At 44.5% G+C, this 15232-nt stretch overlaps 1 protein-coding gene across 1 annotated transcript in view; it reads right to left on the bottom strand.

Moving 5' to 3' along the window:
• Depdc1b (DEP domain containing 1B) overlaps positions 1-13023 on the bottom strand; it is a 64190-nt gene extending 51167 nt beyond the window's left edge. The window contains exons 1-2 of the mRNA XM_028884337.2: positions 12887-13023; positions 4832-5097 (exon numbers count right to left, since the gene is read on the bottom strand). Coding sequence (XP_028740170.1) covers positions 4832-5097; positions 12887-12934 — 314 coding nt within the window. The 5' untranslated portion in view covers positions 12935-13023. The remainder of the gene's footprint in view (positions 1-4831; positions 5098-12886) is intronic.
• Between the last annotated feature and the right edge of the window lie 2209 nt (positions 13024-15232).

Here is a 15232-nt window from a genome sequence, read left to right on the forward strand (position 1 = left end):
AATTGGTTTAAAAAAAAACAAATAATAAAAAAAAAAATTAAAGCTTGGAATCTTCTTATTGCTACCCACCAGTAATAGGAGCAAGTCACAGGTCCGCCAGACTCCAGAACAATCCTGCTAAATACAACCAGCCAAGCACTTCTCCTATTTAAAAAATAAACAGGTGACCACCAGAGAGAGAGAGAGAGTGAGTGTGTGTGTGTGTGTGTGTGTGTGTGTGTGTGTGTGTGTGTGTGTGTAAAATAAGCTTTAAGTTTTATCCCAATTTGGGCATGTATGTGTAGGATGTGTGTACATGGACACACTCACAACTTTCAGGGATCAGCTCTCCTTTACCTGGATTCTAGGGACCCAACTTTGGTTGTCAAGCTAGTGCAGCAAGCCGCTCTTCCTACTCAGCCATCTCACCAACCCGTAATTAAATGTAAACAATACCATACCTGTTCACACGCGCAGAGGGGCAGATACAATAATAAACATGAAATGTCTTAAACCTGAACATTCTCAGCATTTTGTTTAAACATTTTAAATAAATGGGGATGTAAAACTGCTAAAAGGACCAACATCTGGTTCATCTGTAAGCACCCATCACTGAAACCCAGGACTCTGCAGTCACTGGTATTGGTAAAGGGGAGAAGGGACCCTAGACCACGCTGGGAACTTCTCTATTGCACCTTCTCTAATTTCACGGACATTCAGACAGCAGAATATCACTTTCCTTCTTATACACAAAGCTCACTCTTCCCATTCATTTCCTCTTTGATTCCTGAAAAACCATGGCTAATTTAAGTGCATTCACCAAACAAATACAACAACCATCTTTAAAATCTATAGATATTGGACTCATTACAGAATGAGGGCTTTATTCCTCACCCGTGTTATAAAATTATTTGACATGTGTATATAATTTCTCTCTTTAAAACACAGTCAGGTGTTGGAGATACAGTCCAAAGGTAGAAAACCCTAGGTTTGATCTCCATCAATCACTCCAGACACAAAAAGCAAAACAAAAGAGAACGGAGTGTTGGCATTCCTTAGCTTTCTCTAAGTGCACACTCTCAGGGTACCACCCTGCTGCACTTAGGTGAGCGTTTAGATGGACTGTTGCCCATACCTCCCTCATTTGAGAAACTTTTCTTAAAGAAGGCAGCCTATCACCGTGCATCACAAGAACTACGTGGCTGCAAATGTACAGGCCACAGACCTTCCTCAGAGTCTCTGCGTTTATTCATCACTAACTATCTGTTAAGCCATGGCAACCTCAGCTTGTGGAAACTGAGCAGCCTGGCATAGCACAAGTACACAGACTTTAGACAGTCCTCAAAATGATGAGTTCTCCACTACTAACTCTAAGACTCTGAACGTGTTTGTAAACCTGGCTTTATTCATTTCCTAACCTTCATATTTAGGAAAGCTCAGAGTGGTGCCTCACGACTACAATCTCAGTGTTTAGAAGGCTGGGACAGGGCTACCACAAGTTCAAGCCATCCTGGACCACAGAGTAAAACTCTGTCTCCAAAAAGGAGAAAATAATCATATAATGAGGACACCAGCTCTGTATCTGCAGGAGCTGAGTTAAATGGCAAATTACATATTGAGTATGCAACATCAGAGATGCTCTGGAATGTTAGTTTCTTTCTTCCCAACAAGAACTCCCCTCCTTGTCCTTTTCAGAACTTTCTAGACTTAGAAAGAACTCCTTTCCATAAATCTGGATCTTTTGAGTACGTCCTAAATCCCCCACCACTGACTCCGTCCACTTCAAATCTAGCCTGCCTTGACTTATTCTCTCTTCTTCAGCTTTCAGGATAACTTGGCTTTAGTGTTCTTCACCTGAAGAAAGCAGCTGGAGCTACGCCAGTTGGAACAGCAAAGGCAACCCTCCCCAGAACTCTAGCATGGGATGCTAACTACCTCGAGCACCATTCCAGAAGCCTGCGGGTGAGCAATAGCTGGATGTACACTCATTAGCTCACTATCAATACAAGTCACAGGCACTTTCACCAGTGATTTACGTGTTTAAAAAGACTCCATCCAAGACTAACCTAGTGGTTCATTTACAGAATTCCCATGCGGGAAACAACAAAGTGATAGTGAGTTTTCAGATACTAAATGACAAAACGCTGTCCTGTTGATGATTCACAAGCATTCAGTTCCCAGAATTAAGAAACAAGGGAGAAAAATCATTAAAATCAGCCCTCCATATCCATGAGTTCCATGTCTTCAGATTCACCCAAGCATGGCACAAAAGTATGTGAAGAAAGACTTCCAGTCAAGTGCAGTGGCTCCTATATGTACTCCCAGACCTTCGGGACACTAACACAAAAGGACCACTTTTGAGCCCAGGAGTTCAAGGCCAGCTCAAACAACATAGCAAGACCATCATCTCAAAGAGTTAAAAAAAAAAGGTTTCCAGAAAGTTCAAAAAGCAAAACTTGAATTTGCCGTGTATCAAATGCTATGCTCAGCCCATACGAGCAAAAAGTTATTGCTTTAGCCCATCACCTCACACTTTTTCAGACTCTCATCAGCACTTACGGCAGAGCATCCTTCGCCTCCCATCTTATTTCCCTCACTTCCTGTTCGTGATCTGTGTCGTTAGGAATACAGTGGTTGTATCTGGATGGAATACATGTACTGCTGGTCATTATTTTATAACATTGCAGTATAACTATGTAGCACTTATATCATATTAAGCATTACAGGTAATCTAGAGAGCATTTAATGTACAGGAGATGTGCAAAGGTTATATGCAAATACTAAATTTTACATAAGGAACTTTAGTATATGCAGATTTTTGGATACATGGGGAGTTCCTGAAACCAATACTTTGGATACATGGGGAGTTCCTGAAACCAATACTTTGGATACATGGGGAGTTCCTGAAATCAATACTTGGTGGACCCCGAAGGACCACTACACTTAATGAAGAAACATCATCTATTGCTGTGGGATGGTCTGTAAGTCAAATGCTCTGATTGGTCAATAAATAAAACACTGATTGGCCAGTGGCCAGGCAGGAAGTATAGGTGGGACTAACAGAAGAGAACAGAGAAAACAGGAAGGTGGAAGGCCAGCCACCGCCAGGACAAGCAGCATGTGAAGACACCGGTAAGCCACAAGCCACATGGCAAGGTATAGATTTATAAAAATGGATTAATTTAAGATATAAGAACACTTAGCAAGAAGTCTGCTACGGCCATACAGTTTGTAAGCAATATAAGTCTCCTCTGTGTTTACTTGGTTGGGTCTGAGTGGCTGTGGGACTGGCGGGTGATAGAGATTTGTCCTGATTGTGGGCCAGGCAGGAAAACTCTAGCTACAATCTATCTTGTGAATTTTTTTTATCAAAGGGGATGTGTAATTAAGTCTTAATACCGAAATGAAAAATTCTAGTAATCAGTGCTCCTATGTTATTCTCCTGAGGATTCCAGAGCCTCCGAGGAACTCAATGAGAAATGCCCTATTTAAGATCACAATAGGAAGCTGGGCGGTGGTGGCGCAAGCCTTTGACCCCAGCACTCAGGAGGCAGAGGCAGGCAGCTCTCTGTGAGTTTCAAGCCAGCCTGGGCTACAGAGAAAGTTCCAGGACAGGCACCAAAACTACACAGAGAGACCTTGTCTCAAAAAACAAACAACAACAAAAAGAATCCCCAATGCAGTTTGGCATGTGGAACCAGAACACGACTTCCCCGTCTGAGGCCAAAAAGCAGTCAGGCCTCAGAATAAGCTGAGACCATTCAAGGCTCTAATTAAACTTAGATCAGCAAATAATTGCCAAATGGAGACACCACTAACTGCTCACATGACAACCTTGACGTGTGGGCACTGGAGACTTTGGAGGGCATTCCATACAGAGGTCTGGTGGGAAATGCACAACAGCGTCTGTCGTTAGCCCTACATGCCCACGACCACCCTCGCCCTGCCCTGCTTTGCACAGATGCTAGTCTAAGAGGGAAACAAAGAAATGGATCAGGTACAAGACAGCAGCTTCACTTTGCTCGAAGCCATGTGTCCTGGGGCAACACACTCATTAGACGTGTTGGAATCAGGGTCTTGTTTTCCGGTTAGAATAAAGGAGAACAAGAGCTAAGAGTCTGCGTTCTCCACTCCTGTGTTAGGCCCTCTCTAGTTCTCGGCACTGACAGGCTTCTGTGGTCGATAAAGCAGTTCCTCTCTGAGCCTACATGATGCCATTCCTCTCTAGTCACCTTCCATCACCTGAATTTCAGGGAAGTCTCCTTGGCCTCCATCAGTAAAATACCCTACAGGTCCGTGAGAAAGTACTATAGGAGATCTCCATTTCCCTCAGATTACCTGGTGGTAAATGTCCACATCATAAAATGTTGTCAGTAAATCACATGGATGAAGGCGGGCTTGTGACACCAGGCTCAGTCAGAGATGGCAAGGAATTCTAACACAGTCCACACATGTACCCTGAGCTGTTTCCAGACCAGACAGTCTGCCCCTGGGTATTCCAAACCTTAGTGCTCAGCAAAGCTAAGCCCAGAGGTACCGTTTCACCTCCTCGGGCACTCTAGAAGTACTAAGTCACTACACTCACCCTCCCAGGCAAACAGAAGGCATGGAAATTCTCCCCTACCGGAAAAGCATCACATCAAGACCCTGTTCTGAGGTGCTCTGGTGGAGCAAGACAAATTGCAATTGGTTTTATTTTAACAGCCCATTCAGTTAGGCACCTTAGCACATTACAAACAGAATCATCGCTTCAGTGGACACAGTAAATTCTTCCACTTCAGGAAGTTTCCAGATGCTGAGCAGACGCACTCAATCTCCCTACAGTCCTGCAGCGTTCACACGCTGCCATTACCTGTAGAGGTGCCGGTTGTCTTCAAAGTCCTCCTGACCCCATTTTCCCTTGACGTCTTCAATAACGTGATTCTTCAGGAATTTTTTTAGCAGCTGGACTGTTTGCTTGCGAGTGACCTCGGGCCCAAAGTTCTGACTGTTCCTCAGGAGCTCGTGCAGCCAGTCCACTGCTTCCGCTGCTGTGAAGCAGTTCTCGTGACTCTTGAAACGACAGCGGTGTCTCCGCAAAGGCATCCGGGCACGAAAAAGCTCCACTGTTTCATTCCACTAGGCAAAGGACACAGAAGAATTCAGTTATCGACTAGTGGTCTTTAAAGGTTAATACATCCCAAATATTTAAATCAAGGAGTGCCATTTTTCCATTTAATAAATTGCTTGGAGACTGGGGACTGCTTAGCATACACAGGATCCTAAGTTAAAGGATAAACAAATTGGTAGGTTGGTAGGTAGGTAGGTGAATAAACAAGTAGACAGATAAAGTTAATTTTTTTTAAATTAAAAAACGCTAGGATAACAGATGGAGATTTAGTATTTTATTTGCAGCCTTCAAACTCTTAAAGTCCTAATGAATGAATGATGGGAGGTAATGGTTTCAAAATGATGTGAATGTAATTAATGCCACAGAACTATACACTTAGAAACAGTTAAAATAGTCTTAAGTTATGGTTATTTTGTTACAATTGAAGCAAAAATAGAACTACTTACAAAACAGAAATAAGCAAATGCAGCTTCTAAAGGACAGTTCATCCTTTACTCATTCAAGGAATAGTTACTGAAGACACTGTCGGCAAGTTGTGCTGGTAGTAAAAATCTGTGAATTTCTATGAATGAAAACCGTGGGAGTAAGTACTGGTGAAAACTAACCTCATAGCTAGGCTTGGTGCTGCACACTCAGGAAATCTGAGGCAGGAGGATTTGAGTTCAAGGTCAGCCTGGAATCCATACAAAGTCCCAGGCCAGCTTAGACTATACAGTGAAACACGCCAAAACTCACTCTCCAAAATCTAGCCCATTATGCATAATTCATTTCTAGAAGTCCCATGTTTAATATGACTTCATTTAGCCAACACTTACAGACTGTTCATAGTGTGAGAGAGATCTCATGGGGAAAGAATAAAAGCGTGAATAGTGATGATACACTGCACAGTGTCAAAGACCTCAAGACAGTAGAGAAAACCCTTCACAGTAGTATCAAGTTTTTGCTTATTTGCCAAAGAAAGATGTTGGAAAGGAATCGCTCGTCAGATATGTCAGATCATACACACAAACTGTTAAGCCCCTTCTACACTTTGATTGCAGTCAAGTTCTCTCCCGCCCTGTGCTTGCCTGAGAGGGTGGTTGGTTTTGAGGCTCTTCTGAAAGAACACAGTTTAGTCAGGCATGGTGTCTTCAGATGCCGCATGGTCACAAAAAAACTGAATGGACAGAGTTCAGGCTCTGAAGCCCCATCTAATTTCACAGCCTGCTCTGCTAATGACCAGCAGGCCAGCCTCACATTCACCGCTCGCCAAGCCTGTGTATCTCCAGCTACATAGCAACAAAGACCAGAGACAAAAAACTAAAAATAAAAAGTCTATCACAGCGCCTGCCCTAAAGTAGGTACTTAATAAATCTACCCATGTATTCTATTTTATTATCAGGGTATAGCCATTGAAGCTGGAACAAGTATATAGAAAAGCTCCCTTGAGTCTCCAGGATTCAGTCCAGTCTTTGCTAAGAAGCAGAAAATACTAGGGCACAGTTAACACATTTCTATAGAATATAGAAATTATAGCAAACTAAATGACAGCAAGCTAAAACTCAAAGAAGTTTAGATTCTAAGACATGAAAATCATGGAAACTAGCTGGAGTGTTGGCATGTACCCATAGTCTTCTGATTTGCCTTAAGGCAAGATGAATGTGAGTTCAAGGCCAGCATAAGCTACAAAACAAGACTCCCCTCCTATCCACCCTTACCAAAAAAAAAAAATCAAAAAAGAAGGCCATGGAGGTAGGCGTTGCCCATGATCAGACTGCTAAGAAACAGGGCGTCATGAGCTGGTTCAATCCACTCCAGCCAAATCAAAGAGACACGCGGCGCCCCTGATTACACTTGGTTTAGGAACCTTTAAAAAACAAATGAGTCAGATTAGTGCATATTGACTCACATTCAACACACTGCTGGTGATGCTGGTGATCCTGGCCTTGATTTAAGAGATGCTGGGCTGCTTCAACAGGACAGAATCAGTCTCTGAGGAATGGGGAAAACATGAGGTACTGGATGAGACTGGGGTTTGAATCCCAGATCTTCCATTCACAGTTTATAGAAGGTTTGGTACATATTAAGTACCATAAAAATATCCAGTTCTGCTGTGGATATTGCTCTATATAAATAAAACACTGATGGCCAGTGACCAGGCAGGAAGTAGATTGCCAGGCAGGAAGTAGGTGGGACAAGGAGAAAGGAGAATTCTGGGAAGCGGAAGGCTGAGGAGGGAGACACTGCAGCCACCGCCAGGACAAGCAGCATGTAAAGACTCTGGTAAGCTACCAGCCACGTGGCAAGGTATAGATTTATAAAAATGGGTTAATTTAAGATAAAAGAACAGTTAGCAAGAAGCCTGCCATGGCCATACAGTTTATAAGTGATACAAGCGTCTGAGTGATTATTTTATAAGTGGATTGTGGGACTGCGGGGCTTGGGGAACCTGGAGAGAAGCCCTCCAGCAACACAGTTCCTTTCTGCTCCCAAATGTCACTGATGGACTCACATGAGCCACTTATGTCCCTATAAGACAAAAACCAGATCTCTCTAGATGTCGTTTTTTTTTTTTTTTTTTTTTTTAAATAACTTCAAGACAATCGGCCTCTTCCTCCTTATTTATGAGTGAAATTGCATCAGCGACAGGAACTTGGGAAGTGAAGAAGTCTAGAATAAGGAAGCCATTTATCCAGCTCCTGCTGGAAGCTTCATGAACGTGGCAATGACCTACTCAGCATCCAGACAGTCAGCTGACAGTGGCAGCCGTGAGTGGATACTGCAAGCATCAGAAGGTGGTCACCATGTAAGAACTGTCACAACTTTTCCACATCCTCTGCCAGAGACACCAAGAACACCACAGCAATGTTCCTGGCATTCCTTAGAAGGAACCCCACCCCTCATGAGGCCCTTGCCTACTCTTTGCTTCTACAGTGTGAATGTGTGAATAAATGGCTATCATTTTTGTCCCTCCTACAGCAGGGACATGGCAATCTTCCTCCCCCACGGTGCCTTTGCATAAAGCAGTCCTCAGAGTAACTGTTACTGCTCTATTGGCGGCATGAATCCGGGAGAGAGGAGCCTAAAGAGGAGGCAGGCTAAAGTCTCATGCAATAGCCAGCTTTATTCAGACACTTCACATTCTGAGGGTGTTCTAAGGGTTAGACAAAGTCTTAGGAGCAAAGTTCACCTGAGTTCAAGCGGCATGAAGTCACAAGAGAAGGTCACGTGAGTTCAGGCTGTATACAGTTATGGAGGACAACTCGTGCTTGCAAACATCATTCTAGATAATCATGGGTCAGATGAGTGATCTAAGGTACATCTATTCCTATTACACCTGGGGGGTTGGGGAGGCACACAGAAGCACATTCCAAGAACAACCCATGTTATGGAAAAAACAGATGACAAGACTTTTGCTTTGTTTCCTTGGAGTTATCTTACAGGTTCTCAAAAATTCTCCTCACACAGTTTCATTCATGGACCGTGTTCCAACAGTAACTACCTTCCAAAAGTTTAGAGATTTGTTCCAAACTACACAGCAGAAGTCTTCTGTAAACTCTTTTTACATGAGTTTTAAAAAAAATATATAGCTGTTTCAGTGAGGATGAATAAATGGCTGACTAGCTCATGTCTTGTCATGAATCGGGCCTGTCATTTAATTTTTACCATAAAATTTTAGCTAATCTGTAAAATTTTATTTTCAAGCTAGACATCAATGCTTTAGAAAATGAAGCTGTTACACATTATAAGAAAGTACAGCCAACCAGGAAGGAGGATATAGACCCTTTCTCATTTGCATGCTAAACAATTCTCCAGGTTCTTCCTGAAGAGACAGGAAGTTGATGTTGAGAGAAAGAGCCGAGCCAAGGATATGGAAAGGAAAGGCCAGCCTTGAAGGACAAGAAAGAATGGGTTACAAAACATTTTTTATGCAATAAAAACTTTAAGGTGCAGCTATATTGTATTTGGAAAATATCCCCAGGCTTTACTTTTAATAACAACAGTAATTTCTGGTAACAATAACCCTCACAAATAGGGGAAAAAACAGACCCCTTCAGTAATACATTAATGCAACAGAGAATCCAGAAGCATCTATATATTGAACCTCTACAACCATGAGGAGAGGCACCCCATACACACAACCATTAGACAGTGTTACACTGCTGTGAAGAGTCACCGTGATCAAGGCAACTTTTACAAAAGAAAGCATTAAATTGGGGCTTCTGTACAGCTTCAGAGGTTTAGTCCATTGTCGTCATGGCAGGGAGCATGGTGGCATGCAAGCAGACATGGTGCTGGAGAAGGAGCTGAGAATGCTACACCTGGATGGGCAGAGAGCAGGAAGAGAAAGAGACTGGGCTGGGCTGGGCTTTTGAAACCTCAACGCCCACAGCCAATGACACACTTCCTCCAAAAAGGCCACACTTACTCCAACAAAGCCACACCTCCTTATCCTTCTCAAGAAGTGCCATCCCCTGATGACTAAGCATTCAAATATATGAGCCTATGGGGCCATTCTTTTTCAAACCACCACAACAACATTTAAAGCAATTCCAGTTGTTATTTTTATTTGTTTTACCATAAGACAGGATAAGTGATAGGTAAACGACAGAACCCGGTGCTAGTTTTAGAGCTTTATTAGGAGGGAAGGCAGGTGAGAAAGAGAGGAGAGCCAGGCCTGGGGAGAGGGAGAGATGGCGGGAGCAGAGCAGGGAGCAGGGAGCAGAGAGGGAACAGAAAGAGAGCAGAGAGAGAAGGTGGGGGGTCTGCATCTGGCTTTTTAAGGCGTAGAATGCATGACCACGTAGTCGCCAGTGCCCCCGATGATGTAAGACGCAAGATCCCAATCTGCACATGTACAGGATCCTAACAATAAGGACTTGTCATACCCAGATCCAGTTTGTTACCCTTGAACAAGTATTGTGAATAAATTGTGTAGAGGAGGAAATATGTTTTTTTTTTTCTACCCTAAAGGAAGATGTAACAGTCAACCCTTATCCAAAGTTCCGGTTACCCACAGTTAATAAACTTTATAATTCCTAAGTTTTCAATTGCATGCAGCTCTGAGTAGCAGAGTGAAATTGCCTCATCCTGTCAGGGATGTGAATGATCTCCATGTCCAGTGTGTCCACACTGCATATGCCACTCCCACATAAGTCATTTAGTCCTGTGTAGGTTATCAGATCAATTGGTGAGGTAATCTTTATTTTAATGACCAATGGCTCTAAAGTATTATAGTGAACTTTATTAGAGTATGTTAATTGCTCCATTTTGTTAGTATTGTTGTTAATCCCTCATTGCATTAATTTATAAATTAAACTATCATAGACATATAGGAAAAACACATAGTATGTATACTATATATAGGGTCTAGCACTATCATGGTTTTAGGCATTGGCTGGGTGTCTTAGTCAGTGTTCTATTGCTATGAAGAGATACCAGGACCAAGGCAACTCTTATATAAAAACATTTAATTGGGAGCTTGTTTATAGTTTCAGGGGCTTAGTATATTATCATCATAGGGAGCATGACAGCAAGCAGGCAGGTGCTAGAGAAATAGCTAAGAGTAAAATCCTGATCCACAGACCGACAGAAAGACTCTGGGCTTAGCATGGGCTTTTCAAACCTCAAAGCCCACCCCCCCACCCCCTCACCATGCCGTGACACACTTCCTTCAACAAGGCCACACACACACCTCCTAATCCTTGTACTCTCTTCAAACAGTTCCATTCCTGGTGATTAAGCATCCAAATATGTGAGCCTATGAGGGCCATTCTTTTTTTTTTTTTTTTTTTTTTTTTTTTTTTTTTTTTTTTTTTTTTTTTGGTTTTTCGAGACAGGGTTTCTCTGTGTAGCTTTGCGCCTTTCCTGGAACTCACTTGGTAGCCCAGGCTGGCCTCGAACTCACAGAGATCCGCCTGGCTCTGCCTCCTGAGTGCTGGGATTAAAGGCGTGCGCCACCATCACCCGGCTAAGGGCCATTCTTATTCAAACCACCAAGTGGGATTCTTGACACATACCCTTCACAGGTAAGAGAGGGCTGCCATGTTTGTGGAAGTCAATTTCTATCTTCCCTCAGGTCAGAACTAACAATAGTCCTGACCTCAGGCAGTTTAAATGCTGGGACCACTTCTGTCAAAGCAGTTATGAAAACTGTGGGGGGCCCAAAACCGCTTGACCACACGGCTGCCATGGCAGTCTTATAGGCCCAGACACAGCTTCTGTGACCCAGGGGGAAAAAAGCCATAAGCTGATCCTACCCAGGGAGGGCCGGCATCTAAGGGGAAGTACCTGACATCCCACACATTCCAACTGTTAGATAAGTTGCCCAGGTGTCCCTGAGTCTAGCACACACCTATTTCTGTTTTACAGATACTCCTAGACAAATGTCAGCCAATCAGGGTCCTGAACCCTGGAAATCCCCTCACCCAACCTCTGCTATGATAAAAACTCTATCCAGCCTGAGTTCAGGGCTCTCTGCTCTCGCCACTGCTTTGGACAGACAGAAAGGCTAAGCTTGGAGCTTGAAAATTAAGGCTCTTTGCTTTTACATACAGGCTTGAGGCTCTGTGGTCTTTTGTGGGTCCCCACGATCTGGACATAACAAAAATACCAATTCTAAGACTACTTTTCCTTGTCATTGCCATTCATACCTCTTAGAAACTGGCTCTAAAGAAAACCTAAATTTATTAATTTAGGCTTATTAAAATAAGTAGATCACTCTGGGTGTCCAGTAGATTGTACAATGATTCCTCCAATCCTCCTCTTCACAGGCACCTTAGCAACTTGACTTTTTTGGCCAAATGAAACAATACCACAGTCCCTAAAATCTTAGGAGAAACTTCACATGTGACAAGTGCTCTTTTCTGTGATGAAAAAAAGATTCATAATCTTTTTTTTTTTATGATTCTCCAAGTGCCCTCATAAGTCTAATAAAAGAATAAAGAACAAGCAGCTCAAAATTTGATTTCTCATCCGGAAGGTGGCTTGACTCCACAGAAGACAGAGACCCTGGCTCTAGAAAGAAAGGAAACTACGTCTCTAGAATATATGAGTCTAAGAGTTTGGATCCCCGTCCTCACCTTTCCCGGGATATTTCTTAGAGTACAGAGAGGGGCGAGACTTGATTGCAAGGTACATACACTTAAGAGTGGTTCACACAGACTAAACGCAAAGTCCTCACGTGTGCCTACCCCGTCGTGCTAATCCTTGGAGGCAGAGGTCAGTAAAATTACTTCCTCCAGGTAATAACACTGATCAGCTAAGTTTCCACGAGAAAAAGGCCTCGCCTCGCCTCACCTCACCCTGGCGCATCTGCAGAGCTTGAAGACCACCTATGAGAGCCGATCCCTAAGTGAGATGGGTGCTGACAAATACTGAAACGCCAGGGGCAGGAGCAATCCACCTCCGTGCTGTGCACCGTTACAAAGACCATTAGTCAAGTGTCAACAGTGCCACTCAGGAAGGAGACACGCCCTTGCCTGGATCACCGCAACCCACAAGTGCTACACGGGTAGGGTGGTCCTAGGGCTCCACCTAAGGTCAAATCCCAGACGCTAGAGTGGGTAGGGGAAGACAAAGGGGAACGCCATCGCCTGGTGTTCGCTTCCCGTTAAGGCTGAAAGTGCCGTGCAAATCCATCCCACCCTGGTGGGGCTGCCTCCGGGCCTGGTCTGCCGGCTGCGGGGCAGGGTGAGGAGCCGCAACCCCAGCAGACGCTCGCCCACCAGCCCCGGCAGACCCCAGCGGATGCGCACCGTCCGGGTCACGGCGGTGACGGTGGCGCGGGGTCCGCCCGGCCCGCACTCTCTCACTCACCAGCTTGGTGGCCCGGTACGGCCCGGGGCCCACGATCCGGTGCTCCATTCCTAACCCGCCGCGGTCGCCGGGCAACGCCGGCGCGGACTCCGGAGCTCGCCGCGCCGCAGTTTGAATTGCCAGCCTGCAGGTTCCGGGCGCCGATTGGACAGTGCCGGGGCACGTGACAGGAACTGCATGAGTGGGCGGGGCCGTGCGGGGCCTGGGTTGCTCAACTCTGGGTTTCGCCCTCCCGCAGCTGGACCGGGAAGATGCTTCCTCCTCGCCAGTGGGCGCTCGGACACTCGCGGGCGTGACTGATCGCGCAGGGTATCGCCGGCCCGCCGTGGAAGGCGCTGGCCAAACCCTACCCCGACTTTCCCCGACGCGGGGCCCACTCGGCACACCAGCTCTGCCGCTCAGCCCAGTGAGTCAAGCCTACCTGGAACCTGGTAGATGATCCCCGTCAGCAGCACCCAGGGCAGAGAATCTGGAAGTTAGCTAAGAGAGGAAGAAGTGGGTGATGAAAGGAAGCAGGTTGACAGCTGTCCAAGTGGAGGAACTTTGAAATACCAGATAGAGGCAATCCGCCATAAGGAGTCGTAGAGAGACTATCAGAGCGATAAGGAGGGCCCTGGTTGACTTCTGTTCTGTGCTCTTGATAAACTACAATAATCTTTTCCCTCCTTGAACGTGATGTTTTCTAGTTAGCATCTGACTGATCTGGTCAGTCCTTTGTTTATGGGGTTGATGAGTACGTTTTCTCTGCACTGAATCACCTTCCAACCTCCAGCCCTCAGGAATTGGTCCGACTTGCAACTGTTTGAAGAGACAAATAACTTCACCAGTGTCTACACTCGATGCCTTTAATCAGTAACCACAGTTCAGACTCTGTCTGGATGCCTCGGTGAAGACCAGGACAAGAGCCTGCTGAGCAACCCCCTTGATCATGGAAGCTGCTTTTTTGCAATCGACAGTGGTTAATTCAGTCCCTCAAAACTGGTGAAAGTGCTGAGATTAAGTAGCCCTGAGCATGGGATATTTCGATGAACGTCCGCTCTCAGGGAACATGGCAGAAGAGGAGGCAGAATGTGTAGGAGCTGGAGGACTGGGAGGAGTTCTGTGAAATGCTGTCTTCGAGACATGATACGGGTGTTCCACACATGAACTCACAGCAAGTTTGGTTACCTGTGCTAGACCTGCGCACGATGGAGCCTGTCAACATTCCAGCAGGCCAGGGAGGGGCCATTACTGAGGAGGTTATTGGAAGTTAATGGATGCTGAGAGATATCATCTATTTTCTTCCAGTAAATGACCCCACACCCATGCCCATGTAAGCAACCCTAATTAAACTCAGTGAATCATTAAAAAATATTACAAAATAAAGCCTAGACATGCTCAGTGAAAATTTTATTTGAGGGTCTGAGGTGAGATAGCTTGCTAGTAAAGACACAGGCCCCTAAGGCCAATGCCCTGAGTTTGATCCTGAGAGCCTACATGGTGGAAACAGAGAACTGACTCCCACAAGCTGAGCTCTGACCTCCACACAGGCTTTGATGACCTCTTCCCAAGAGCTGAGGACAAACACTTGTGCCATTATGTCTGACTCATAATCCTTGTATTTGTGAGACATGTTCCAGAGCTTCTTCAAAGCACTGATAATCATATTTGATTAGATATGTAAATAGGAGAAACTCCATTTTATTACTAAGAAAGCTAAGCTTCAGAGGAGCCAGACAGCTTCCTTAGAATCCATTGTCTAATAATTAATGGAAAGTGGACCTACACCTGTGCTCTCTATTACCAGAGTCTGTGTAGAGTTTGATTTCATTTGGCAATTTGGTTTGGATGGTTTTACTAATACCTTCAAAAATCGAAATGGACAGTCAAAATCTAACACATATTTATTTATACAAAGACATTTCAGGAACCTGTCATCAATGGACCCAATAATCTTTACCAGGCTCAAGTTTTATAAAAGAAAAGCACACAGTTGAATAACTAAAAATGATCAAAATCAATGTCTTTAATTATCTTTCAGCCCCCCCCCATTATAATTTGGGTTGAACTGGGGTTCACTGAATATATAGTGTATATTTAATGACATTACTGCCTCCCTACGTGTAACTCCCAGTTACACTTATATCTCAGTTAGATCACTGCATCCTTTTCTACATCCTGAGTAAAACAATTTTAATAACTTGCTGTGTGTTCTCTTCTGTGGCACACTCAAGTCTGAGGCCGGTGAGATGCTATAGAAGCTGACTCCGTGTGCAAACATCTTCACGGGATGCATGTTCTCTCACGGAGAACTTGCCTCTGGCAGTAGGAAGTTGCAAGCTGGGCAGCAGAAAGAAGTTTGCCTCA

The sequence above is a fragment of the Peromyscus leucopus genome, chromosome 11 (assembly GCF_004664715.2).
Source record: "Peromyscus leucopus breed LL Stock chromosome 11, UCI_PerLeu_2.1, whole genome shotgun sequence".
NCBI classification, from domain to species: Eukaryota; Metazoa; Chordata; class Mammalia; order Rodentia; family Cricetidae; genus Peromyscus; species Peromyscus leucopus.